The 27061-nt window shown below is 43.6% G+C and overlaps 1 protein-coding gene across 1 annotated transcript in view; it reads right to left on the minus strand.

Moving 5' to 3' along the window:
• The window catches only part of ZSWIM8 (zinc finger, SWIM-type containing 8), a gene marked incomplete at its 5' end in the record, with an annotated part of 36678 nt that overhangs the window by 267 nt on the left and 9350 nt on the right, over positions 1 to 27061 (minus strand). The window contains 20 exons of the mRNA XM_010297459.1: positions 1138 to 1316; positions 2274 to 2393; positions 3787 to 3960; positions 6298 to 6466; positions 7061 to 7528; positions 7813 to 8036; positions 8807 to 9096; positions 9287 to 9509; positions 10293 to 10445; positions 11220 to 11451; positions 12726 to 12850; positions 13769 to 13867; positions 14446 to 14629; positions 15892 to 16071; positions 16981 to 17112; positions 17922 to 18930; positions 21335 to 21510; positions 22414 to 22615; positions 22969 to 23089; positions 24360 to 24441. Of these exons, the coding sequence (XP_010295761.1) occupies positions 1138 to 1316; positions 2274 to 2393; positions 3787 to 3960; positions 6298 to 6466; positions 7061 to 7528; positions 7813 to 8036; positions 8807 to 9096; positions 9287 to 9509; positions 10293 to 10445; positions 11220 to 11451; positions 12726 to 12850; positions 13769 to 13867; positions 14446 to 14629; positions 15892 to 16071; positions 16981 to 17112; positions 17922 to 18930; positions 21335 to 21510; positions 22414 to 22615; positions 22969 to 23089; positions 24360 to 24441 (4542 nt within the window). The remainder of the gene's footprint in view (positions 1 to 1137; positions 1317 to 2273; positions 2394 to 3786; positions 3961 to 6297; positions 6467 to 7060; positions 7529 to 7812; positions 8037 to 8806; positions 9097 to 9286; positions 9510 to 10292; positions 10446 to 11219; positions 11452 to 12725; positions 12851 to 13768; positions 13868 to 14445; positions 14630 to 15891; positions 16072 to 16980; positions 17113 to 17921; positions 18931 to 21334; positions 21511 to 22413; positions 22616 to 22968; positions 23090 to 24359; positions 24442 to 27061) is intronic.

A 27061-nucleotide genomic window follows, 5' to 3' on the forward strand; every position in this document is an offset into this window, starting at 1 on the left:
ATGCTGGTGACACTCAGAGGACTCAAGAGCTCTGACAGAGGAGAGCTAGCTCAAAAGACAGCAGTGCTGTATCTTACATCCTAACACAGCCAGGGCAAATGTCCTCTCAGAGCACCAAAATGCACCACACAGCATCAGCAGGTGTTCTCTCCTTCATGAGTACCAAACTGTGCCATAGCACAGCACAAAGCGGCCAGCTAACACTCTACCCCACCACCCACCAGCATCTGACCCTCACAACCATTCATTCTGCAGGTTACACGTGGGGACCCAGCATGTTCACTGGACATCTCCTTTGCCAAGGGGTAGAGAGGAGTAAGGCTTGCACTAAGTTGCTACAAAATATCCCTAGCCTTAGCACTGTCACTTCCATCAGCTTCTCAACTAAGGCCCCAAAACTGCAGGGGCAGCTTTTGCGAAATCTATATCCCTACTGTAGCTCAGAAAAAGAGCTGAAGCAAAGAAGCTGTCATTTCTCAAAAATATCATCCAGGTGATAGGACAGCTAATCCAACCTGGACAGTATGTCTACAGAATCACCCTTCTGGTCATTTATTCAAGAGAAACAGGTACACGTGGGGTGTCCTGTTTACACTGTTCTAAGGAACAGGCAGCTCTGGTATTCCAGCTGGCTCACTGAAACACACTTGTCCTGGTTTCAATAAATCCTGAGATATCTCATCTGTACTGGTAGCTGACCAAGCCACTTCCACCACTAGTGCCAAGCACTGGCAAACCAGGCAGCCACGCCAGGGCTTAGTGATGAGGGGGGAAAAAAAAAAAAGGCTAAGAAGGGAGGTGGATAGGGGGCTTGAAAACATAGGAAAGAAAAAGTACAGAAGTTAAAAGGTAGCATTTGGAGGAAGAAAGAGGACAAGGAACACAGAACCACACCATCCTTCACGGTGAGCGTCCTTGGAAGAAGCAGTAGAATGAGATCCTTTGTACACAACCTCCATACAGGCAAGCGATGCCTATTCTAGTCCCTGCTGAGGGAGAGGGATGCATCAGGCAATGGACCAGTTCACTCACTCACTCACACACACACACACACAGAGGAGACAGAGAGAGGCAGTACCTGCAAGGCAGGCAATGGCCTGGCAGCTCTGACAGGCAAGAAGACAGGCCACACGTTACCTGCAGGTAGGCCTGCTGGCACCTCTGCACCAGCTGGTGGAAGGCTGGGGTGCGCAGGTGGTTGTGCACATGGGCAGGGTTGAGCCTCTGTAGAGCTTCCATGATGATCTCCTGGAGCACAAAAGGGCTCAGCACCCCCTTGGCTGCACCAACGCAAAACTGATGCACGTAGTTTACACCTGCACAGGTAGGAGAAGTCAGAACAACAGTGTTAAGGTAAGACACACATGAGAAATCAAGTACTTCCCAGCAAGAACCTGGATTTGGAGCACCTTCTTCTCAGTGTAATGTATCCTCCAGCAGGCTTAGGGGAGATAGTCTAGCAAACTCATGGGAACAAGAGATCATTCCGATATATTCATCAGGTCTGAGCAGAGACCAGGTACCACCTCAGCCACTCATATTCCCAGTTCACCTGTCTTTAAAGGGAATACGAAAGAAAACTGATGTGGCAAGGTAACTACAGAGGCAAGCATACACTGCACCCCCTCCCCATTGCTACTTGGCCGCCCATCTAGGAGGCACCTGCAGCCCCAGCGCTCAGGTCTTAGGGAGGCTGGAGAGATAGTCAAGCTTCCCCAATGCTGCCTGCAGCAGAGCTCCTCCAGCAGCAGCAGGAGAAGCCGTGCCACTAGACAGGCTGTTTGTAGAGGTTTTGGGTTTTTTTAATTTCTAACTGATGATGAAATAATTTAAAAAAAAAAAAAAAAGAGTTGACAAAAACGATCCAAGAACAAAGTGGAAGTATAAACAAAAACCAAAACCCAAAGATTTAGTGGTTTGAGCACCTGTTGCTACACAAGGTCTTCACAGAAGGTATAAATATACGTAAGAAAGAGGAATACCTACAAGATAGTGGACAGGGAAAAGAAACAGTTGTTATTACAGAATGGAAGAGATCCAATCTCTGAGCCATGTCCAGCCCCATGCACTTCATCCAGTGCCTCAAAATTCAAAAGCATGCCTACAGAACCCAGAAACGGGACAACTGCCTGGATGAAAGAGCAGCAGGGACCTTCTGAAACATTCTCAGGGCTCACCCAATCTTTGAAGTTTCACTTTTTGGAGAGCTTTTTCCCACCATGGCCCAAATCCCAGCAAGTGCATTTCTGCTGAAGTACTGCTCTAAGCCTTACCTAACTTCGCAGCTAACCCAAGGAGCCATTTTACATCCTCCGTGTAGGGTGGGCTGCGGGAGAAGTTGTTGGGATGGTCGTTGTGAGCTCTTCGGCCAAGCATCTCCAGAGCCAGCATCCCTGTGAGAAAGAGGCAGCCAGTCAAGCAGCACTTCTGCCCAGTGAGATTTAGTCTAGCACTTCACTCACCGCAAAACAACCTGACTGGCCTGCCCTTCATCAGCAGAAAACTCCCTAGCTGCAAAGAGTCCGGAGTGAAACAAAAGGCCCATCTTAGAGTCTGTCACCACAGGAACTATCTGCAAGAACATCTGGATCTGCTGCTCCAGGCTGGGGAATCTGTACAGCCGTCACACCTCACTAGAGCTGCAAAGAGACATTCCACTAGCATCTACAGCAGGGTCAAGCAGATAGCCCCCCAAAAGGCTGCACTACAAGATGTGTCCTGAAAGCAGTGCATTTCCTCCAAATTTTGCGAAAGAGAAGCTACCCAAATCAACTTACTTAGCTGCAAAGACAACAGGTCAACACTGAGCTGCAGCATTGTCAATCTGCAAACTTTTCACTTATTCCATTACAGTTCTTCATGCAAATCCTCACGTTTAAAAAGTTTTAAAATACCAACAGGAATTATGTCTTGATCTTACATACCCTCTTCCCTGCCCCTGCTTCTCTGTTATTCAGGCTATTAAACGCCTTTCATGGCTTACCACTTACCACTGCAATATTTCTGATGACATCTGCACCTCTTTCTGGCTAACAAGTACTTTCTTCTCTAGACAGCCTTCCCTCTATTTTCTTGCTGTTTGTCTTCATTTGCTGGCTTTGCTTATCTTAGAGGCTCCCTTCTCCTTCCCAAGTATCCACTGGGTTGGACCATGACTATGTACGAGTAGCTTACTGCAATCTAAGCTCAATCAGAAACCCCAAAACTGAGATCCTTGTACCAATGGCAGTTCAGGCAGAGACATTGTTTCCTCATAACCAGTGTGACTAGGAAAGGAATGCTAATTACATATCCACTCTCCACAAAATGTAAGTTCCCTCCTCCATGTCAGTCTTCAGCAACCTAGCTGGAAAGGCACAGGGCACACCCCTCTGTGCCTCTGAAGACTCAACTGGTATTATTAAACTAGAAGTGTGCCTTCACCATCCATGAGCAGCAGGAGCTGAACTCCATTTTTTCACATAGTCACAACACGAGCAACCACATCCTCAGAGCCCTACCTGGACTCCTTTATATACACCTGCTGAAAGGCAAGACTCTTCCCAGCTCTAACTCACTTAGCTTTCTCTCCTACTGATGGCTCTCAACAGCAACTGTTCAATCTTCTATTGCTTTGTCTCCATTTTTAGCCTCCACATACGATCCTGAACTAGCTTTCCCTATGTAGCTAAGATGCCATCACCCCCAACAGGTGCAGTAGTAAATAGCCAAATGACAGTGCAAACCTGCAGCCCTGCCCTGAATCCCTCTAAACGGGGTCATAGAAACCCACTTGGCCATCCTTACCAACTCGGTATGCGGAGTGGAGGTAGTGCAGACCCTGGGGGCTCACAGGCTGACTGTGCTGCTCATCCTCGGCAGGAAAACCCCCTGTAACAAGGGAGTTGGGCTGTGAGGACAGAGTTGTCAAGGAAGCCCCTTGAATCGCTGGGAACGTTGATCCTGCATGGACACTTCCTACTGAAGAGAGCAAAACAGCAGCATTAGGACCCACCACCAGTCTAAAGAAGGTTTACTTGGGCCATCACCTCCCTCACCTGACCGCCCCCTGCCAGTGTAGTGTTCTGTTCCCCTAAACAGAACAATACAACCATCAAAAACCACAGACTTATGACTGCAATACAAAGGACTAGGAATATCTCTATTTTGTTTGCAAGCAGAGCCTGAAGGGTGTTAGTTACATGCTTGTCCATCTCTTTTGGACTATACCATAAACATGCACATCATCCATATTTTACATGTAAATACATGTGTTGACTCAAAGGTCTTTGCTATTATTAAATGGCATGTCTGGTTCTGACTTCTTTTCCAAGGAAACAAGCATGTGCATGTCTACACCTGATGAGAAACTGCTGAGGAAAATCATTGAGCAGGAACAGTATTAAGTCACCCAAAGACCAAGTGCAACATTGTGAGGTTCCTTCACTTCTGCTGTAAGACAGCTATGACTCCGTTCAGCTACCATGCAGGAAGAGTGTTACTGGAGGCTAGCCTCCAGTCCATCCTTGGAAAGAACCGCCGTCGCATACGCTGGCAGCACATGCTAACAGTAAAAACAGCAAGGAAACTTGAGAAGCTCTGTCACCTTCAGACACCTAACTAGTATGGGCAAAATCAAGGGAAATCACAGGAAAATCCAGTACATTGTACCACTTAAACTTGTATGAAAAGCAGTTAACACTGAGCCACTAAACTGTACTTTGACAAGGGACTCAAGTGTATCTAACTAACTTTCCCTCTCAAGAAAGGTACAGAGAGGAAAAAGCAAGGTTTGCCTGAGAATTCCAGAGCAGAGATGCCATCAGGTGTGTGCACATTGTTACCCTTATTTCACAGCTTCTCTGTGGTGCTACTACAGCAGCTTCGGCAATGCTCCAAGTTCCAATTTCTCCTCTTCCCCTGCCACCTCCAGCATTTTTTAAAAACTGTTTACTAGCGAATAGCTGAATACCTGAGAACAATGTGCCTCCCAGGAAAGATCTGTCTGACCTCCTCAACCAAGCAGACACACAGTGCCAAACAAACCACAAAGTGGGGCAAAATTCATGCTGACTTCAAGTGAAGTCTGGCCAAGGAGAAAAACCCGTGAGAATGAGCTGAATTGATGCCAGAGCTCAAGCATCATCACATGACTATGTACTCCAGGAACAGTGAAACAGTATTTTAAGAACTGAAAACAGAAATTTATACAAACCATAAACAATAGCAACTGGAAAGGGTGAAGTTATTTTTTTCCTTTCATTATTTTAAGTGCTCTAGGATGAGTTAGTAGTCCTGGAAGATTCCTAACTTTTTGGAGGAGTACAGAAATGTTTTCTTACAGTTAAGAGTCACAGCACCAGCCCAGGACTAAGGCTGTCAGCAAAGGATGCTCTTCAGATCCCGAGGCTTTCAGGACTATGCGAATTGCTTTTGTGGTGGCTTTTTGGCGTCGAAACGCAAGGTATAAATAACTGAAAAGATTCTCCTGATAATCTGGATATGAAGGAGGCCAACACAGCTCTTAAGTGTTTTCCCGTGTACCAGTCTTCCAGTATCTGGTGACTTGCAAAGCACTGATAAGCAAATGTACAAACAGGCAAACATTACAGCCTCTCCAGCGGGGGATAACCATGACCCACTGGTGCAAAGCTCCACAGCAATGAAAGCACATCCACAATTCAGTCAACATCTGTTGTTCCAGTGCTGCACACTACTTGATGGGTCTTTACCACCACTCTAGCCCCAACATAACACGTAAGTAATCGTTCAGTTTGACATTGACCTGACCCTGCCAAAACATCTGTCCTCCCTACAGAAGTTCCACATTTTGGGTACTGGCTGTCTCCAATCTCTTCGGGCACGAAAGACATCTATTGCTACTACTGTAGGAGAAGTCTGCCTGCTGCCTGCTCTCTCTATTCATCTGACCCAAAGGAACCACGGGAGCCTGGTCAAGATCTGTGATCATCTGTGCTCACCTTGCCCTAAGGAGAGGAGGAATAAAGCTTTAACTTATAAGTCAGAAAGGCCAGGAGGGCTCCAAACACACTTTAGTCTGAGAGGCCAAAATAATCTCATACTGGGTATTTAGCTAAACAGAAATTAAAGCTCCACTAGCTGACTCAGGCCCCATTATGAATCCCAGTACCCTCGAGCACGCACATCTTTAGGCTGGGGTAGATGTGGTCAGAACTTTTCAGTGCAAGAACCCTGGTTCCAGCTGTGGTCAGTGAGGGGCAGGCCTTAACTGGGGTACAGCTAGGAGGCACCGTAAGTAAGTCTATGCTATGCACAGCCCAGGGCTGTGACACTTACTCGCTACATTGGAAGACAGTGACAGTCCTGTCTCACTGTGATAGGGATGCACCGCAATCTGCGTCATGGATGGAACCGGCACACCGGGGAATGACACTGCTGTAGCTGCCAGTGATGGAGTCGTTACAGAATAAGGGTACTGCGCTCCTATGAATGCTGGATGGACACCCTAAAATAGAGAATAAACAAGTCATGTCTACTTCATCTGACCATTTAGTAGTAGTCCAAAACATGATGTCCCCACACAAACCCCAGAGTATGGGAAGTCCAATTTGATAGTGAAGGCAAAGCACAGGAAGAATCAGCACAGAAACAACATTGCATCACATAAGCATTACATCTTCTTGCTCCTCCTCCTTTTAAATCTAATCAGTTTGCAGAAAAACACTACAAGAACTTTCAAAAATACACAGAGATTAAAATAACCTGTTTGATTTTCCCTCTGTAGTCTCTATTTAGTCTGCAAGCTCTTAAAAAGACAAGCTTTCAGTCCAGTGCCTTCTGATAAAAGTTTAAAAACTACTGATGTATTATATTTTATATTCTCTTGAGACTTTACATGCACCCACAGAAGCTCCTTATAATGCAAAAGCTGAGCTGGGGAGCCAGTGTAACTATTCACAAATCAGCAAGTAAGTGAGAGCAGAAGCTAGATCTCAGGCCACAGCAGGTCTAAGCCCCAGCTCTACCCAGCCAGACATACTCCCTCTGGAAGCAGCCGCACAAAGTCACCATAAGTGAACAAGGCACAGGCAAAACTCACCTGTGGGTACGCTGAGCCAGGCACCGGGAAGACAGCTGGGCGCGGCATGTGCTGGATAGTGTGTCCAATATACTGGGGACTACAGGGGATGTGAGTCTGAAGGGTAGTGTAAGGGTGGAGGCCCTGTGTGTGTGTATGTGCCATTGCCGGCCCTGCCATTGTATGCTGCTGGTACATGGTCGACCCCACAGAGATCACCGGCATGACTGTTGCTGCTGCGGTTACCGCAGCCGCCACTACGGAGGTCACCCGGTTGTCTGTCAACCCACGTGCTGCTTCGGAGGCAGCCCGTGCACCACTGGCACTGCAGCCAGTGGCACCTTCTCTCTGGGCTGGGGTCCCACCAACAGTCTGTTCATAAAGCCAGTACCACTGGTGAGCTACTTCAAAGAGGACTTCTGGGTACACGCCACCTCCTTTGGCTGCCTCTTCTACTGCCATACAGGCCTTTTCCAGCATCAGATTGTCCTGGGGGCAGTGAAAGAAAAGCAGAAGTGAAGAATGAAAAACCAGAAACACAAAGTGGCAAAACTACAACAGGAGAAAAGTATAAAAGCACTCTAAAGTGACTGACTAAAATGATGCTATGGGGAACCAACAGAATAACCAGAGCTATTCATTAAAGATAAAAGAAATCCACAGAACTGGGATTAAGGCTGTTGAGTAGCACAGAAGAGCCAATCCCACAAGTAACAGCATGTCCCTGATGCTGGAAATCAGCCTGCGCTAACCAGCCCCCACGTGATGCTCACCTGTTCCTTACACTGCACCAGAGCCCTCTGGATCTCATTTGGGTTCAGGGCATGGGCATGAGGCAGGCAGCTGAGCGCCAGTTCGGCAGCTGCCCGCACCATGTTGGAGTCTCTGGCCCGTGAAGCTCTGTCTGCCAATGACGCCACCTCTGGGGGAGTCAGATGTCCGTCCCAACACTCCACCAAGATGTTCAAGGCTGCGCTACCAATCTCCATGGCCTGCCCTAAGAGGAAGAGAGAAGACTCTCACACCACTGTAGGCCCAGAGTAGTTCCACGCAGCCTTCCCTCAACAGGAGGTGCACTCCTCACTTCCTTCAGAAGCAGTGACAGAGCCCTGCTGCTCCCCTTAGGCTTCAAGTCAAATTTAGGCTCTTGCTCCCAAAACACAGGACAGGCAGAAGCCCTCAATAGGCAAGCAGTGAGTGAGGATACCGTTATTAAAGTTAAGCTAAGGATGCATTCGAGGCAGTGAGAGGAACTTGCTATAGCTGATTTTAGTACCCATAAAACTGGACTGTCGCTCTATTGCCATCATGTCAGGAAAACATGAATTTTCAAAGGGTATGTTTTTCAGGCTCTACAAGCCACATGGATAGAAAGCAGGTAGTAGGTCTGGGTGCAAACAGAAAGGGGAGGAAAGTGAAATGTTGAACACAGCCAAAGACAGCCAAAGAGCATGTTCAAACTTGACAAATGTCTGTCTCTTCAGCAGACCCCTGAAGCAGAAGTTAAGACCAGCCTCTGTGTGAGAAGGGGCTCTGAAGACTGAAGCATGTTGTGGTGCGAACAAGAAAAAACAGGTCACGAGAACTTTCCAGGCCAAAACAAGCACCACTTTGTAAAATCACGGGTGCTCAGCTTGCACTGCCAGCTGGGCCAGCAGCTTACATGGCTACCATAGCACATCAGCGTCACCATTTTTGGGCATAAGCTCACCTCCCTCCCCTCCTTCCTGCCCAAAAGCAAGCTTCCCAACAAAGTTTTGCTGTAACCTGTTATCCAAGAGACGTGGGAGGAGTAAGTTCGAGAGAGCCAGTTGGGAGACACAAAGTTGTGCAGCCCTAGTGCGTACAGCCCAATCTCGAAGGCGCAGAGGTGAAGATTGCGGTGTGGTCCCTGGTGCCCACCACTGGAGGAAGGGTGGGTGAAGATGGAGGTACTGCTGTTTCCACCAGCTTTGATAAGGACTGTCTTGGCCAATTCAAAGTAGAAGTGAGCAGCTGCCTCTGAGGGCTGGTTTGGGACATGAGGAGCATGACTCTCCAGCCGCCTTCCTTTATACCTAGAAGAAAGGACAGAGGAACCTTTCAGGAAGCAACAAGTATCCCAAGTTCCCTAGCTGGAGTGCCTAGTTCCTGTCCTTAGGGTCCAGAAGAAACAAAGCAAATGCTTCCAGGGAAGTACTTCCTGATGCACGATGCACATGTGCTAGTTCCCTGGAACCAGGCCTAGACATTGGCATTATTCATTACCTGCCAACTTCCACAGTCTTTGCACGGGCTCCCCCACTGGCTCTCCTACTGCCACTGGAAGAGGAAGATCCCAGTGAATCACTTGAAGAACTGCTGATGCTGTCGCTGTCCTGTCCTCTACCCCAGGATGTAGTTGCCCATCCCCCACGTAGCGGACGCCGACTGAGCGTTGGAGAACTGTCAGAGGTGGTTTCAGGAGCGCTGCTGTCAATACTAGCCATGCCTACAACACCAGAACCAACACAACAATAACACCAGGGCTGGTAAGTGTAATGTGGGTAGGTAAACTCCTACCCACATCACCTACAGTCCCAACTAACATCAGCCGTGCCAGTGACAGTCTGTGTTACAGCTGCCAGGCATGCAACTTTGCAAATTAAGAGAGATTAAATTAGTTTGGCCACAGAAATCAGTGTCATTTTGCAGTTCTCAGATTAAAAAGCAGAAGAGTCCAAAAAACAATGTATCTTTATTTCCCCTTTCAATCTTCCCAGCCCCTCACTCCATCTTGCCAAGCTTTGTGGCAGAGCATAAGAATAAGAAGCAAATACACATACAAAGTCAAGTTCTACAGATGTATAAGTATGAAGAAAACCCTTCTGGTATATGCTGCACAATTTACACAAAGGTTCTTCATATCCTCAGCCTCTAACTTATGCCCTTCCAAGAGAAGTGTAGAGAGGCAGCAGCTCCTCTGAATTTGTTTCTGGACACAGGAGCAGAGTCCTCCACTCCCAGAGTCCAGCAATCATTCAGCTCCAGATATCTAATCCATCATCCAGAACATATCTGGAGTGAGAAAGGTAGAGTAACTTGCCATACGGAAGCGGGCAAGAAATCTGTGGAGCAAAACCTATTTCTCCATGCCAAAGACCTCAGGGACAATCAACTGCTTCTATAGTAGAGGAAAGTCTGACAAGTGGAATGAAAGAGCAAGGGAACTGCCGAAACCCCAGCAGGCTGCCTAGCACAGCACTAGATGCTGTATGAACTAGTCAGTTCCTACCTGTGTGTTTCTTCTTCTGCCTGACAGGTGAACCCCAGCATCTCCCATTGTATCCACCTCGGTTTCCAAGGGCCAGACGACTGGGGACCTTTCCCTCTTGTTTCAAGACAGTGGCCTCTGCAGCTGGCTCACAAGGTGACCTCTGAGAGCTCTCTGCATAAACAAGACAGTGACAAGATAAACATTATGATTTGTTTCTATTTCTCTAAAACCAGATGTGGCCATTTAAAAGATATAAACATCAAAAGATGCAGGATTTTTGTAAAATAAGTGGTATTTATGAGCAGGATTATCTCAGTTTTCTTTCAGTATTAAGCATATCATCCAATACCAGGCCAAGAACATTTAATCTTAACAACTCGAGATTTGGAAAATTTGCTGCAGCTATGGAAAAAATTTAGAATAAAAATGCTCCAGCAACCCTAACCATATTGCGTCATCCTCAGCTAGTATTTCTCTCTTTGGGAAGAGTTAAGAGAGCATCTGATTTCTACCAAATGCTGCTGTATGTGAAGTTTGCCAAAGTGGATGCACAGCTTGAAGAAAACCACATTTATCTCTAATGCTCTTCAGCAATCCTGGTTACTTGTCTTCCATGAAGGTACCTGACTCAGTGTGTAACTTTTTGAAATCCTGCACCTCTGTGATGCAAACCTAAAAGATGGAGTCACAGTAGTTTTACGTTAACTGGTTATACAACTAATTCAAGGTAGGAAAACCTGAAAATTAGCTTGAATTTCTATGCAACAAGAATGTGTACAGAAATGGATCCAGACAAACAGATAATGGGGGAATGACATTCTAGTAATCACCAAGCAGCCAGATTAATCACTCTGACTACTTCCTAAAACAGACAAGAATGTACAGTTCCAGTTTTGCACTAATAACAGAAGAGTTTCAGCATAGCCCTTACAAAGCACCTCTTACCCTGTGCACTCTTCTCCACGAAGTTCTCAGGACTGCTCTGGACTGCAGTGCTTACAGCAGCTTGCTGAGTGACGGAAGCCCCTGGAAGCTGCTGGATGGCTGCAGTGGACTGGGCAGCATGTTTGGAAGGAGATTTTTGATTTGCTACCGTAGGCTTGCTGGATGAGTAGAAGGAACTCAGAGTCTGTGGTTTGTGAGTTTGACTCTCTCTGTCTAGGAGTTTATCTAAAATCTTTAACAGCAAGGGAAAAGGAAAAAAAAAAAAGAGTTTAGCAGAAGGGTAAGAGAACAGGCATTACACTAAGAAATAGAGGGAAAGTACCAAATCAGCTTCCTAGTGGACAATAAATTGCATTTGTTGGAGAAAAAAAGAAAATACTTATTCTCTAGAAAGTAGGCATCATACTCCTGCACTGAAGATCAGCAATGTACAGTTGAGAGCCACGCAGTCTGTATTACTGAGGAAGCAAAGATTCATTTGTAGTCAGTAACATCCCCATTTTCACTTCAAATAGCTACTGGCTTTACTTGAAAAGCACCCAAAACTCACTATAAAGATGTAATTCTGGTACATGAAGGACAGAATGGAGGACTCATATATAGTTCTGCCAGTCATTAGATGTTCTTGTTTCAGTCACCAAAAATCTGTGCTCACCATTCAAAAAACCCTGTCATACCATTACTGAAAAACTGTCTTTTACCGGCCTACAATAACGCTTTCTTGTCCTTATTTATTATGTAATTGGGGAACAATGCATGACCACATTTTATGGGTTTGTCCATTTCTACTGTTCATTCTCCACAGGAAATGAACACCACAAGTGTGACAGAGAATTTATTTGCAGATGACTGATATCACAATGTCCCTGTTATGCCCTGGAGAAGATTATAGCAAAAGTGCTTCTCCTTTAGGAGACAAAGACACTAATAATATTCTTGCTGGTTATAAGGGTTTCTGAATATAAAAGATTAAACAAAACCCTTCCTGAAGCGTCAGCAGTTTTTGATATTTTTTTCCTCCTTTGGAGTGGAGGGGCAGAGTTTTACTCTCTCTCTTGCATGGGAAATTAAGGCACAAGTGGACTGAACTAGTATATCAAAGCAGTGAGATGTTAAGAAACACGGGCTTTGCTAGATATACTGTTCTGCAAGCCAACATCCCTGCAGCAAAACAGAATCGATCCCCAGACCACACACACAGTGCACACTGAAAACCCCTGAGACAAAGGACTTGTTTTAGCAGGTAAGCAAAAGCATTAAAAGCAGTGAGAACGCATCTCCCGACTGGACCTTAAGAAACCGAGGGCACGAGTGCTTCTTCCAAGGCAATGCACACTGTGCAATCAGATTTTAGATCAGTGGAAGAATATAAATACCACAACATAGATTGTAAATCATCAGTACATGACACAACAACTCATGCTCACCAACAAAACTATCAAATCCATCAAAACCCAAACATGGTTTGCTCTGCATCTCCCTCTCCCCTTTTAAAGTGAAACCCACCTTCTTCAGCTTAGACTGATCATCCTTGTAAGTAATCATTAGCGCTAGCGCCAGATCCCCTTTCTCCCTTCGGGTGCCTTCACACAACAGAGGATGTTCTGCTTCACTGACAGTTGTTTTCATGCCTGTGGGCCAGAAGAGAGGGGGATGAAGAAACAAGTGAGCCCATGGGACTACACCACATTCTGAGCACTATTTATAACTCAGACTATTTTATTCACCTCACTGTCACAGGCGAAAGAAGGGGGTTTTTTTTCCCCCTCCCTATTTTGCTGTTACTTTCAGAAATAGGTCATGAATAAACAGGAATATTTCTGCCCCCAGAATACCAAGCTTGCTACAACTGTCAGAACAGCCAGATCCTAATATGCCATGGGAAAAGAGCCCAGGCAAGCCCAAAACTCCATCTTGAAACACACTTCTCCAGTTTCTGCAGATGCTACAAGCCAGCATTCCCACACCATAAAGAACCCATCTTCCTCCTTTCAAAGATGAGGCAACAGAGCACAGGCCTTGTTTAATCCATTCTATTTCTTTTTCCATGCTGCTTTAAAACAGACATACAGTATTGTCAACATAATATATGTAATCACTGCTTTGTTGCTGAAGCTGATGAGGCAAGAATCCCATATTATGCTAAGATCCTGAATTATGTGATAATGTTTGAGAGTACTTCTGCTAGTCTTTCACTATCATTGCTTAACCTCTTCTGAAATGATTGCCTTTTGTTCTCTCAAACTGTACATCTCCATTAAAGTCTAGGCAATAAATCTTCCATAACAAAAGAGCAAGAAGAAAGTTAAAATTCACGTTACTACTTTAACAATTAGTTCCTGTCCCATATCTCCCTTCCATTTTTCACAGCTTTGCAGAGGCACCTCAACCCTGTCATGTAAGAATCCTCCTGCATCTGGTTCTGACAAACTGTGCAAACTCTTTCATTTCTGCACCAAACTGGAATGAACTACTAACTCTCACCATCCAAAATAAGGCAGGATGCAGAACATGGATGAAGAAAGACTTTTCTTGTAAAAGATTCTTACCAAGAGCAGCAACAGCTGCCTCAAAACCAAGCTCTTCGTCTCCAGGCATTTCATTATTCCAATTACGGCTTGGGGGTCTAGAGCCTGTAGGAGAAACCACTGAAAGAAGACAATAGAATGAGTGTTCAGTGTTCAAAACAAGGACCTCAAGGCAAAAGCCATTTCTGACCGCTTTCTGAATTTGCAGAGCTTCCCATGGTCCTGTTCCTAGCCTTGTACCAGTCTGAAGACCACAGCACCATCTTGGTTTGGTTTTTTTTTTTTTTCCCTTTCTCTCTCTAAACTGAGAAGGCTCCAAACCAGGCAGGTATATTGCCAAGTCAGTCTTCTAATCCCAGGTGGTTGTGTTCTTTTTTAAATACTAGATTTATATTAGCTTCCTCTCAATATAACCGGCATAAGAGTAGAAAAGTCAGTCATTTGTAGCTATTTTACAAACACACACAGAGTGCTGGAATGTGGTAAGCTTCCAGTTGTTTTCAAATGTAAGCAGAAGAAACAGTTCCACTGGGGCACAAAGAACCTCTAAAGCAACATGGAGGGAAGTGCAAGCAACAGTGTGTGACGAATCAAGATTAGGTTGTTATTATACAGAAGACAGTTTCTCTTTGAAAACCCCTCAAGACCTGGCATCTCAGAACATGCCCTTTGCACACTCAAGCCAGCGCAGACAGTACCTGGAGTGCACAGGACATCAAATATAAAGCTAGCCAACATGAGAGGCAGGACAGGTCGGTAATCACACAGCGTCCCTTCTCTCAGTTCTTCAGCTCTTCCTCGAATAGTGTTCATCTCGTTAGTGCCCAAGGGAATCTTCTTCAAGAGAGCTGCAATCTCAGACTCCTGATAGGCCAGCTTCACCTGGTAGTATCCACAAGGAAACAAAAGCAGCTGTTATCAGCACAGGCCCTGTGGGCAGTATAAAATACAGCAGTGGGTTTTATTGGATCATTAAATTATAGCAACTCGTAGCACCCTAGCCACCTTCACCATTCTCTCCACACTGAACACAGATTTTCAAATCTGCTACAAGTTTTGCCTCATATTTATACATTTTTTTTTTTTTTACTCAAATTAAGACACTTAGGCTGCACACAAAAAAAACACATCAGCTTTCATAAGAGCATCAGGAGAAGTGTTTGACTGGATAAGTCAGTGGAAAAGGTGATTACTCTTAATTGTAGGAAGAAAGGATGCTATGTTAAGTAATATACCTGTTGGAGACAGAGACTGACTAGCAGAAGAATGGGCATGGGGTGGCAACACGCACGCCACCAGGATGAAGACCATTGCATTTCACTACTCTGTGCCATTCCTGCATTCTCTCCATTCTTAACATGTAAAAGTGATTCCTTCCTTTCAGGTAGCAAGTGACTGCCAATCTCACAATTTTCTAATCAGACCATAAGAAGTACAGATAATTAGTGTAACAAGTGCAGTTGGTGGATACCTAGCAACAATACATACTTCCAGGGACTGCACAAACCTGCAGTGAAAAGCAAGGCAGCTGCAAGTCACACAGACAAGCTCCTAATTGGTCACCTCTTTTTTCTAAACAGGAAGCCTAATAGCAATCAAGCGGTGTCCAAAATAATACACCAGCACAGTGCATATGTTCACTTGCAAATGAGTAAGATCAGCAGGAGCAACAATTTTCAAACATGTAACAATCGCACCAATTCACCCTAAGGAATAAGTTTCAAACCACTTCACCAATGCAAATGGTGAAATGGACAATTCCATTTAAAAATGGCTTCATTATCCTCAGATTAGCCAAGCAAACTGAAAACATATTTAAGATAAGAAGTAAGCTGTTCTAATGAAAACGATATATTCATAAAAGATTTTGTACTCATTTACACATTTTCAAGCCTGTAGCTTCATGTGAGATCAAACGCCTGTTGGCACATGCGGTCTGAGCTTCCTATCAATGAAGGTAACACCAGATAATGTGATTTTCCTAATAATTTTTTCTGGCAGATCAACGTGTGCTGCAATCAATTTTAAGGAAACGTATAAAAGCTTAACCAAACTTCAGGAGTTGAAATGGAAACCACATGAGCAAAAGCATTCAAGCAGAACAATGTTGCTTATGTATACTGCCTTTTTGAGATGTTTCATACCTCCAGAGCCTTTGTAGAGGCAGGTGGTCTCTGCAGCTCCAGAGCAAACATTCCTATTCGGAAGGCCAGGTTGTGGTACTCCAGCCGCTCGCTCAACACCGTCAGCAAGAAAGCAGCTTTAGACAAGGTGTTGGTTGCCATCCACGTCTGCTTGCTGGTTGATACCTTGTTCTTTTTGCCCTGTTTGAGGAGGAATTTGTCACAGGATACTTTCCTAAACATCCTAAATGGTTCTATGCTTGTCCTCCTACCTTTTGCAATAATCAGTAGACAGAAGAAAAAAGTAAAACACATTTAAATTTTATTTCCTTTTCTGACAGATCACAAATCCCAGTGATTACTGATGAACATCATTACTTCCCCTATCGCACACCAGCACAACACAGTGGAAGAGCTCGCCTGTTCATAAGACGTATGTCCACTACTGGACTGATGCTCTGCAGACAAATGTTGCATGCCTGTTCCTTCGAAGGGAACCCTTCCATACAACAAACACTGCTTAGTGCCACTATAAGTGATTTTCCAGAAGTTTATGCTTATTTCTTTCCTCTCCAACCCTCTACTCTGAAACAGCAAAACTTCTAACATTTCCAGCAGTGCACACTATGAAATAGGAGACTAAGGTTTTGGAGAGAATCATAAGAAACCTGCACAAAAATCAAGACTTCTTATGGCTTCTATATAATCTCATAGCACACGGTAGCAGGCATCTCTTAAACAAAACATCCTTTGAAGCTGATGTTAAATAGGGTGTTTTGTTAATTCATTTAAAATAGATGCAGCTTTTAACAGACAAACCAAGCTTCTCTCTGAAGCATAAGGAAAAGTGAAGAAGCTTTTAACTAAACTTGAGTTACTGAAGACTCCAAGTCCTGATGAATGGCCTCTTATTTTCTTTCTACCTTCTATTCACCCACACACGCACAGTGATCAGTGACAGACGTTAATGAAGTTCAACACAGAGGAAGCACCAGTGAAGGGCCCTGAATCACAGCAAATTAGAAACATCTGGAAATGCTGTTGTACTCATCCCACATATTCTTTCTAACTTACCCTCTACCACCAAAACTAGACAAGCTCTCTCCCTACCTTAGTTGGTGGCTGCTCCACTTTGAGATCTGGAGGGTTGGCCAGTAGGTCCCTGGCGAGCTCTACGGTTAAGCGGCATGCTTCATTACTGTATCCGTGTGCATACAGGGCCTCTGCACAGGCAAACAGGATCTGCAAGAAAGAACAGATGGTCATATTCAAACCACACTGCCCCAGGCTGGAGCTAGCCTGCTCAAACCACTCCTTGCAAAGACTCTGCAAACACAATTCACAATTAGCTTCAGCAGCAGGTGTTCTCAGAGTCCCCCTTGCCTGGACCTTCACCACCATCCCTTTAAGCACTCCTCTAAAAAGCCTTTTTTTCCATAATTAAGTCCCATCCTCCCTCCAAGTGCTATAAGAAATCACAGAATAACTCAAAAAAACAAAAAACCCAAACTGACTATAACTATCTCCATAGCAGCTCTGTTTCAGCTGCTTGCTCATACAGGTGCAAACTCTAAATGTACTTTAAGGTTATTACGGGAATGTGACACAGTCTATTTAGATTTCCTCTGGCTTTCCAGGGAATTTCTGCTTACATGGTTGGATTTAAATTTTTCCTGCTGGGCATGTCTTGGTCTTACTTATTTTTAATTGCAGCTCAATTTTGCCATTTCCAAGAGTGAGACTACATAAAAAGCACACACTGTTTTGCCTACATTTGTAAATTCTGGAGTGTGAGACGGGACCAGCTAAAACTTGGACACACTTGAAGTTAGCACAGAAATAGGGAGTCAAGTTTGTGGGGAACAGACATGTGTGATACCACTGCATTAAGACTGTCGATACCTTATGATACAATGGGTTATGACGCCATTATAATTAAGCACTTGATTTAACAACATACCAGGTTAAGTGTCACAGCTAGGAGGGTGGCGAGACTGCTGTATACAATACGTAAAACTGTAAAACAGTGTTTTGCACTAGACTCAGCTCACCTCCATCCGGTTCTCCTGCTCCAGAGGCTTTATACCAGCAAATATATCCTGCTCCTCTTCATTTCCCCCTTCAGCTTTGTCATCATCTTCCTTGGCTACCTCTTGTGGATTCAGATAGTATACCTGATAATCATCTTCCTCTTCTCCATCATCCCCTCCTGCCGCTGCACCATTCTCTCCCACTTCTTCTGGCTTCAGGCTCACACCACCGCTGTTCTCATCTGCAGAAGGCAGGTCGTCATCACCACTACCCATCTCCCCCACAGGATCCTTGGGCGATTTCTTGGCCATGGAACTGCTCCTGACACTGGGCTCAGGTCCCTCAGAAAAGTATACCCCACCATCCTCCTCAAAGGTGTCCCTGTAGCTCCTGCTCAGTGGGCTTTCTGTAAAACTAAATGTGTTGCTGGCTTCTGCCCCCAGAGCCAAGCTGCTGTCATCCAGGCTCATCTCTGCCAAGTCCGGCTCCAGAGAGCTGTCTTCACTGCTCATGCGGCGTTTCCCACTATGTTTACTGGTCAAGCCTTTGCTCACTGGCAACTTTGCTTTGCCCACTGCAGTCTTATACACAGCTTTATCACCTTCTGCTGAAAGTCGTCTCAGAACCCTCTGTGGCGTTTCAGAGACAACTTTCCGCTTTCCAGTAAGTTCCTTCGGACGAACTGCTGGCTCCTGGGGAGCGGGACGCAGCCTGTCCCCAGACTGCAGACATGGTCCCCCAGGCTCCTGTCCATGGGTTCTACCAGCCTCACAGGCAGTTTCTGCACACTGCAATCGGCAGCTCCTCTGCTGTATGGCCTTTACCCAACAAAACGAGTTCTTCTTGTCAGTGCTGCTATATGTGATCCCAGGAATGGGATAAGCTTCCTCCCAGTTGAAGTAACATGCTTCCACAGCTGGCTTGAAACCCTGGAAGAGCTTTTCCAGTGATTTCTTGTGCTGACCCCTCTTAACATTATCTATGACTTTCAGCTGCCACTGTCTGAGCTGTGAGCAAAGGTCCCTGCGCCTAAGAGAAGAAGTAAGGGGACAGGTTAGAAAGCATACACAAAATGCATCTGCGACAAACCACCTCTTATCCACAGAACACCTCCTCCTTTTGGTCAGAAACATCTTCTGATGAATTAAGTATAGACAGCATTAGTAAAAAGACAGGCTGAAAAAAGGAAACGGGCATGTCAACAACTAAGTCCTAGACAGGCCCATGATACAGAAACAAAATGTGAACAGTGCCAACATGAAAGCATGATACAAACTGGAAGGTTTAAAAAAATCACATACTGTCTGCCCTGTTTGTTTATCTGTCCCAAATAAGGTATTAGTGATGTGAGCCTCAGCAGTCTGAGACCAGTAAGTGCCATGGGGAACTGCTCTTGGAAACATTCATAAAACAGTTTGCAGCAGCTGTGAAACAGCCCTGTGAACAACTCTGGTCAAGACATTCACAAGTACAATCTAAACAGCCTACCCAGGGAAGCACAATGCCAGGCAGGACCACTTAATCTACCTCCCAGGCACTTACCTCTTTACCCTGATATGCCTATCTAGAGCCCAACAATTTAATTTATGCTTTAGCAAGCTGTCCTCAGGACAGTAAACTGTTGCGAGCCATAGGCACAGAACAAGCAAGACAAAAATAATGGATGTTCAAATAACTCTGAGGAAGAAGCAAGCTGATAAGGTTATACAGACTTAAATTACATAGCAGTTAGTCCCGTGCCCCATATTACCACAGTAAGAACAAAGCATTTCTGCATTTCCCAGCTCCAAATCTCACGTAGGACCTAAGCATATGAGCAAGATAGTCTAAATGGATTATATGTTTGGGTGATCTAATTCAAGAAGAGGAAAAGACATTTCTAGAAATTGCACCAAGCGTCTCAATCAACCGCCATCGATTTCAGAGATCTGAGGTACAAGCCCAACACTTCAATCCTCTCAGATTTCCTATTAAAAGCAAAAGAACAAAAAAATCAAATCAAAACAGGGTGACCCAATTTAGGTGCAAAGGGTATTTGGACAAAAGGGGCTAAACAAAACGGACTGATTCTATTTGTCCACTAAAGAAAGGGAGCAGACTGGTAGGGCTTAATCAAGGAGAGGATTTTCAGAAGGAAAAAGAAGAGGAAACTACTCAGGAAAGGCAACATAAGGATGAGAGCCTGCAATGAATTAGGAATGAGGCAGCAAGTCTCCTTATGATTCACTGGAAAGAATAGCAAGGACGGGTAGAAGAGGGTTCTTCTTGGTGACTATTCAAACGCCAAGAGAATAGGTAATCAAGCAGGAGCATTTCAATTATGCATGCGCTCAAGTAGGAGATCTGAGCAAATCTGAACTGCACCAAAAACCTCAAATGTGAATACACATAGCACAACTTCATACTTTATTAAAAGCCAAACCCTTTTATGGTTTTTCTATGTGATCTGACTGATGTTTGTGTTTAATTTAAGCCTCACCCCCAGTTTCCTACAGTTTTTGATTTGTCTTCATCACCTATATTTAGCTACTTCTTATTGTAAATTGTACAAGACAGAAACTGCATCCATCATGGTGTCCCTGATGGACCTGACATAGATAGGGCATTTTATTAGTGTTACACAACAATTCACAGAAAGCAAATGCTGTTAATGTGTAATTGTATTGAAAATACCATCCTGTTTCCATTTGTTCTGAAAAACTTCTTCTGAGCATTTATAGCACATTAAACTACTTCAGTGCGTTTTACCCACCACACTTTGTATACTAGATGTACAAAACAAATTATTACGTCAACCACAGTATCTCAACACGAGCTCTCAGTACGTCCGCTGCTATTCAACTAGTGTCAAGTAAAGATGGCAGTGATTTACCAAGGCACAATATGGTTTAGAAACCTGCAGAAGCCTCACAATTTTTCCTCAGACAATTGAAAACACTGATTAAAAATCATACACCAGTGACACTGTTTTACCAATACACTACAAAAAGAATAAACTCCCCGAGAACAGAGAAACCAAAAAATGCTTCATCTTGCAATAGACAACAGTGAATGATTTGGCAAAACAGAAATCCAGTAAACTGATGAATAGTTAAATTTAGAAAGCATTAAAATTTATTGGTAGCCATTTTCAAAGAAATGTGCTCCACTGGGACACTGAAATGCAGAATTACACTCGTATGTGAAAGAGAACTCTCGGAAAACAAATTATTCACACTACATGATGTTGCTAAAAGTGAGCAGCAATAGCAATTAAAGCTTAAAGTAATTATAGTGCTCCCGAACTTTACATGGCACATGGTCCAGAAGGACTAATGGTTGAACAGGTAATGAGGTAATGATACAAATACAAGAAATCTACAGGAAGAAACTCTTGAGTGTGCTTGAATATCACATAAATAAGAGAGAGACTGGATCTGATTCTAGTGCTCACCTCTGCGGACTAATAGTTGGGTCAAGGACAGCCAGCCTCCAAAGAACCACCATCTCATCACACATACTTGCACAAGCGTGAGCAGCTACTTCTGACTGGCCATTGCTGCGTCCTGTGTGCCCACTAGCACTGCTGTGTGATGCAGATGTTCGCACACTGTACCACCAGCCAGTTATCTGCAAAAGAAGATGTTCAGTGGAGCTGTGTTGTGGCCAACATCTCATCCCCTGCTCTCACTTAACCTCATAAACACAAGGGAACTGGATCTGTAGCTAATACCATGTTTTCATTTGAGTCCAAAATAACTACGAGCATTAAAGCAGTAGTGGTTTGTGAGACCTAAGGGCATCTCAAAATTTCTCTGGTTAGAAGGCACATTCCCACAGAAGAAAACACTCACAGGAGGTTCTTTTACTAGAGGCCTTCACACTCGGAGGGAAAAAGTGAACAAATGTGATAAATGAAGCATTTCCTTTCCTGTGCTCAAAGTTGAGGTATGTGATAGAGCAATAAGGAAACTTACACTGCAATTTATATTACAGAGTGAAGTCAGTGTCCTGAACTGTCAAAAAATGAAAACCTTTTTCATTATATTATTTAAAAAAAAAATCCCAAAACTTCTTACTTAAACCCATCAAAAGATATCTTCTAGAAAAATAACAAAAGAATCTGAGATTCTACCACCCAACATGTATCTTTTTATCAAAAATGACAGCTCATATGTGATGTACTGTGTTTAGAAAAAAGTAATTAAAATAAATCACCTTGACAGTGCAGAAATCAAATCAAATCAAATGTGCTGAACAAAAGAGATCAGACTACATATATCCATGTCAAACGGACTGAGGTATTTTTTGGGATACAGATTTATTGGGACATCACTAAATGAGCACAAGAGCAAACAGTAGCATCATTTCATCATAGAGATGCACATGCCCATAATGCACACAGACTGTTAAAAAACATTTTATTCAGACATGGATTGTACACACACGGCACCAGTCACTGGCTCATCCCAGTTCCCCAGAATTCACACACACACACACACACACACACACAGAGTAGAGAGATTTGAATACCTGTTCATAGTTGAGACACTGGTCAGTCAGAATCTCCAGCAAAGGAGCTGCATTGCTATCCCGTCTCTTAAACATCTCCCGCACAATGGAAAGCAGGTTCCAGATTCCTTCAGGCTCTCTTCCTCGCAGGGGACGCAGGAGACAGGCCCACTCAGCAGCAGCTGGTGGCTCCGTGGAAGAGAGATACATTGAATTCACATCACTGTAGACAGAAGAGCAGGGAAGAGAAAAAAATTAAATCAAGCACAGCCAAAATCCTGAGTATATGCCACATCCAGAAGTATATTTGCACCTTAAAATGGACGGACATGCATAACCTGAAAGACAGGACGCATAACAAGACTGAGAACACCACACAAGCAGGCTGTTGTGCAAATGCAGCGTGCTCTACTGAAATAACATTGGACAAGCCATGTAAAAATACAGTCCAGAAGAGTGACCATGAAACTAAGCATCCTTCAGTCCATGGCATCACATAAGGATACAGGCTATACAGTGAATGAGCTTACAGATTACATGAATGTCACATTTTCCCTTCAATGGGAAACAGTTTACCTGAAAACAACAGGAGAGGGTCCACAGAATTTATGAAGAGTTTTCTTTATGTTGTCACTCAGAGTAGATTCATCTAAGTACCAGGTGCTTTGATCTGATGCAGAGGGTCCAGCAGTGGGATCTTGACAAAAGAGTAACACAAATACAGTCTGCAGGCTTTGAAGATATTTTCCTTTGTGTGCCCAACCACAGAGATCGTAGGCAGTACACAGGCAGTGTCACTCAGTTTATTTCACCCGTTGCAGAACTCACTATTCAGAACTACCTTAAAATGCTATCATAACATTACCTTAACCACTGACAACGCTAAACTGGGAGACATGGCTGGCATGATGAATGGTAACACTACAACCAGTGAGACCAGAAGAAATTCAAGGTTTCTGTTGGCACAGTCCTTATGAAGTTCATTGAGGAAAAATGTACACTTCTGTACCTGGGACATAAAACCCCATGCATCAGCACAGACTGAAAACCAAATGGCTGAGTAGCTAATAGGGTTTGGTGATTATGGTGGATGCCAAGCTGAACACAAACCAATGGCAAACTTTCACTGAAAACACAAAACAAAAAAAACAACCTGCAAACTGGGCTATGTTAAAAAAAAGCACAGCTAGCAGACTTAAGGAACTTAATTTATCCTCCTCTACGAGGCACTGGTAAAGTTACACATGGAATATTGTATCCAGTTTTGGGTCCCCCAGTCCAGGAATGATACTGAGAGACCAGAGAGGATATAGTGGAGGGGTATCAAGATAGCTGGGGGCACAGAGCACATGACCTATGAGGTGAGATTGAGGAAGATGGGCTAATTTCATCTAAAAAGGAGGAAGTTAGGGGTGATCATTAACAGCCTACAACTACTTGGAATCACAAACACAATGCAGACACTCTTCTGGGTAGTAGTAGATGATAAAAAAAGTGTATTCATACTGGATATTAGGAAAAAATTCTTGACCAAAAGGGTAACGCAGCACTAAAACAGGAATACTCTGTAAAATCTCTCGTAACCAAGACTTGACTAAGCTAGCCAAAGCCACAGCTAACCCAGTCTAGTGTTGCAAACAGTTTTGTTTCAAGTAGGAGGTTGGAGAGATCCCCTCAAATCAACATTTCCAGGAGTCTATAATTAATAACAACTTAAAAAGAAAAATCTTTTGTTAGAAACGTGCATTGCTCCCTTCCTCTGCATACACTCTGAGGCATCCATTACACCAGCAATTGCCTGTTGCTGTGCTATATATACATGCAAGTGCCTGTATTTACCCTTTTCCTTGACCTCCACCTGCAATCCCAGCTACACGGTAATAGACCGGTTCAGAAACTCAAAGCAATGGAAACATATCCAATTCCTATCTGTGACACAGATTACTGAAATAAAATACCAAGCTTACCTGGGGCTCCACACACTGTGTTGATGGCAGTAGACTGAGAAGATAACAGCTCATCCAGCAAGCGCTGAGCCGTTGGAAGAATCTGAAAACATGAAGCAAACTTTCAATATACACAGTATTTCTTACCCTGATATACCCAAAGATCTGCCTGGATTTTCATGACTGAAGAACTCTCATCATTTCAGAAGTGTCAAATACAGTCATGTTTTCAGAAAGGACGATAGAGGGTGCCAAAGGTTATACAATAGCAAAACAGCTCTTGCACTTTCTCCTCTCCATTCTCAAAGCAAACCTATATGCAAGGCTTACTTCCTACATTCACAGCCTAAGTAGTAAACAAAAGTATCATAGGTTACTAGTTCCTTTCTCATTTCTGGAGGAGAAGGAGCCCACAGAGAGTGATACTGCAGCTAGTTTGGAGAGATATGAAAGTGACTGCAGTCACAGTCACCATTTTCCTACACTTTGAATGTTTTTTATTTCTGTTTCCTAAATCATTTCTCTAAAACCCAAGCTAATGGGAAGAGAGGAGCAAAGTATAAATTACATCTATACATAATTTTTTGGGCAGACTTTAGCTTATTTACCATCCTGTTAGCAAAGGGGCCATCTATATATTAACTTGGACTCAACAATAAACTAATGCAGTTTCAGCACTAAACTAATCATAGCTTCCAGACAGTTCAGAGCATAAGCAGAGAAGGCTCACACCTGACTGCAAAATCCTAAGTAGATATACTCTTAATGTGCTCTTTTTGAAAGAAAAATGCACAGTAGAAAGTGTTTTTTCACAAAATAAGCCTGGGCTGAAACCGTAGATCCATCTAGCCTTTAGCATGCACACTTAGAACATGTTAGGCATGTAGTTAAGATTTAAATGACTTGCAACAGAACATCCGATAGCCCCTCACCTCTCTCCACACAACAGCTAAGGTTAAAGATCACACTTACTGTAAAGCAAGGCACATTCAGTACACCTATATTTGCAAATAACAGGGATCCATCTCAAACAGAGGGAAGAAAAACAATGCTTCAGAAGGATACTTTGCATTCCAGTAACCTGAAGAAACAAACTCAGCATTAAGCTATTCTTGTACCTTCTTCCCCTTAAGGGAAAGTATCAACCTTAAAGTTGAAGTAACAGGGACCTCCAGTGACTCTCCATCAGGCATTTTTTCCAAGATATTAATATTTAATTGGAATAGGCGTACTGGCTTCATGAAGGGAAATAGCTCTTGGGAGAAGAACTGGGTGATAAATTCCAGCTGCTCAAAATCATATTTTCATAGATACAGAAAACACTTTCTACAGAGATTTCTAAAAACATCTTATCTAACTGCATTCCTACAGAAGACCATCCCTTTACATCTGAAAGTAATTCAGCATTATATTACTGTACCATAATGTCATTCACAAGCTGAAAATAAGGATAAAATAGAATCATGTGTACAGCCGCCTCTAATTCTACATCATGTAGTCAAAATAGGGGGTCCCAAGGTATCAGAATATCTCTCTCCACTCAGAAATCTTACAGACTGGGAATGAGACTGCTGGAAAGAGTTTGGGGCATGCCTTGCCTTTTTCAAGGGAATTACATAACACAGGCTAAGACACATCTGCCACTAAAACCCAAACTTTTCTGTTCAACAGCATCCATCATATTATCTGGCAAGATAGTAGTAATTAAATTAAATAATCCAGATGTTCCTGGGTGCACAGCTGGTACACATGACCAAAGGAGAAATAAACCCTGCAAAAAGGAGCAGATACCAAATATTTGAAAGCAAACAGCTCACATGCCATTCAGGAAACAACTACCACCACTGCTAGCCTTTCAAAACCCTCCTTCATTAAGCAACAGACTATGTGACATAAAGCTCTGAGTCCTTAAGGAGAAAAGCTTTGTCTGTTACGTAATGCAGCAAGAAGCATGCACAATTGGTGCTGAACTCTCAGCAACAAAAAAACAGTATTTTTCTATCACTTTGTTATTATATGATTCTTCTGTTTCCTCTCATAAGAAGACTAGTATTTCTGCAGGAAATTTAGAGCACGTTGTAGCAATAGAACGTCTTTGTGTCCCAAACACAGCACTATAATGTGAATATTAGACACATGCTGACAGTAATCTAACTCCTACTTAAGACATTATGCACACACTACTGAAATATGAGAGATACCTATGCAGGTCAGTTTTTAATCAACCTCCTTTGTTTGAACCAGCCTAAAAAAGTCACCAAGCCCTTATATTTTTAAAGCAAACATTTCATAATCACTTAGGCATTCTTGTGTATTTTGTGCAAGCATGTTAGGCAGATGACATAAATGACCTGACCTTGAACAACATAGGTATTTAAGGAGTAAGAGAGAAAATTTTGCCTTTGACTAACAAAATTTCATGTCTATTACTTCCCATAACCCAAATGATTCTTACGAATCACCAAGCGGCTACACTGGGGGGAGTCAAAAGGTCACCAACTGGGTGCATTAGAAAGCGCCCACCTAAGGCATATACAAACATCCCCTGAGTAGTCTTCTCCACTTAACTAACCAAACACACAAAAAAGCAGCAATCTGATTTGTTCTGACCTATGTTTTTCACCACCATACATTTATTTTGTGTTTCATCCTCCACAAGCTAAGCCGCATATTCACGCTAATATGAATAGCCACCACTCTTCTTTCTCTTCTAATCTTTTACT

The sequence above is a fragment of the Phaethon lepturus genome, unplaced genomic scaffold, assembly GCF_000687285.1.
Source record: "Phaethon lepturus isolate BGI_N335 unplaced genomic scaffold, ASM68728v1 scaffold43081, whole genome shotgun sequence".
NCBI lineage: Eukaryota > Metazoa > Chordata > Aves > Phaethontiformes > Phaethontidae > Phaethon > Phaethon lepturus.